Here is a 1954-nt window from a genome sequence, read left to right as displayed (position 1 = left end):
TATATATATATATATATATATATATATATATATATATATATATATATATATATATATATATATATATATATATATATATATATATATACATAGATATATACCAGACCAGAATAAACGGGGATGCTGCTTAACCACACAAATGATTAGAAGGCCGCGCCTCCACATACCTGTAGCCTGCAGTAGGTGCACTTCACCCCCACATCGAACTCGTGCTGTACAAATCGATGCGGCACTTTGAAGATTACGGCCGCATTGGCATGCTCACATTTATTCGCCTTGCTATATACACACTTCTTGTGATAATCCAAATTGCAGGCTGTTATAATAACACAAATAGGTAGCAATGTAAAGAGTTAGAAAATCAGGATTGACTTTAACGCGAATGAAACACAAGTGTGCCCTTTGAAGCTAGTATAAGACATAGTCTCTTCAGTGGTAAACATTTCAAACCAGTCAGATTCAGCAATGATTCCCATGAAACATACAAATAAACAAACATACATATATACATACATACATATACATCCCCATGAAAAAGGATATAAATATGTAAATACATAAATAAATAAATAATACGTAAATACATAATTTATGTATAAATATATATATATATATATATATGGCTGTACCTGTACAATGCAAGCCTTGTCGATTGATACCGAACAATTGCTGGTTGCAGAAATTGCATCCGCGCTTCTCTGTATAACTCTTGACCATCAGACGATGTGCGTTCTGATTGAGCTCTCTTACACGGGCTGTTTTGAGGCAGAAGTGAGGTCCATTGAAAGATGTGTGGAAACGTGTCAGTTTGTGCACGGCCGATCTATTCAAAGGTGTGGTGAATGCGTGTATATATGCTATATTCACGTGGTATGGTCAACTGATATGGATACGAGGCTAGTGCGAGCATGAGTGCGATCAACGTATGTGGGTGTTTGGTGATGGTGTGGTTTGGGAGAGTGGGCTATAGATACGGAGAATAACACAGATCTATGCGGCGAGGCAAAGGAAGTGCATGCTAAAATTTGTCCTAATGGGGTTTAAGAGCGCTCATGTCACAGTCGGTGGATACGCTGCGTGGGCAATTGACAAGAACAAAGTGCGACAGATAGCATCACAACGCGGAAGCATCCTAGCTTATTAAGCAAAGATACACTGCGGCCTTATGGCTGTTAACGCTAACGGCGCCCAAGGAATAACATGTTTCCTATGGAGACGACCATTTATCTGGTCTAGAAAATTACTGAACTAGCCAACCTACGGGCGAGTTCTATGTACTTAATATTTGAAGGTACCGCTATGCTACAGGATTTGGCACTAAAGATTAGTGCCATACATAAATATATATATACGTATCGACTTGGAGATATTCAGAATTTCAGGAAAGGAACATAATACTTACTGGGCATTCGCACCACAACGATTTCACCACCATCTCCAATCTGAGACAGATCTGTGATGCGCGGGAGCACATCCAGATTACCGGACAGGTTGTACATCATCCATTTTTGCTTTTCACCAAACTGTGAAAAGGGACAGATTCAAAATTGAACTTAAAACGAAAAGAAATTTGCGAAGATTTCAATACAGACGGATTTGTAGCCCAGAAGACGATTTTTTGAAACTATCGACATAATCAATTATCGTTGCAGTATTCTGCAGAGTAAGTTGCTGATCTTACAAAAGTCAAAGCAACCCATAAAGGCTACTCGTACGCTGATCATTTAGATATTGGGACACTTCACAAGTTAAAATGACGCAAGCATAAACCTACAAGAAGGCATGAAGTAAGCATACAATAGTCAGGAGCGTATACGACGATATCGAAAGTGGGAAGGCATGTACAATATAGAGTTCAATTTTTTTTCGCACGGCACTGAATCGACCCTCGAAGAGTATAAAATCTTCACAGACGTAAATACATACACTACACGGGCATAAACTATACTGAATA

General features: G+C 38.6%; 1 protein-coding gene across 1 annotated transcript in view; it reads right to left on the bottom strand.

The window, feature by feature from the left end:
• The window catches only part of SARC_07795 (CAMK/PKD protein kinase), a 10812-nt gene extending 9288 nt beyond the window's left edge, over nucleotides 1-1524 (bottom strand). The window contains exons 1-3 of the mRNA XM_014298251.1: nucleotides 1403-1524; nucleotides 630-755; nucleotides 168-316 (exon numbers count right to left, since the gene is read on the bottom strand). Of these exons, the coding sequence (XP_014153726.1) occupies nucleotides 168-316; nucleotides 630-755; nucleotides 1403-1502 (375 nt within the window). The 5' untranslated portion in view covers nucleotides 1503-1524. The remainder of the gene's footprint in view (nucleotides 1-167; nucleotides 317-629; nucleotides 756-1402) is intronic.
• Between the last annotated feature and the right edge of the window lie 430 nt (nucleotides 1525-1954).

The sequence above is a fragment of the Sphaeroforma arctica genome (assembly GCF_001186125.1).
Source record: "Sphaeroforma arctica JP610 unplaced genomic scaffold supercont1.642, whole genome shotgun sequence".
Classification (NCBI taxonomy): domain Eukaryota; class Ichthyosporea; order Ichthyophonida; genus Sphaeroforma; species Sphaeroforma arctica.
The sequence above is the reverse complement of the archived record's forward strand: the minus strand, read 5'-3'. Positions and strand labels throughout refer to the sequence as shown.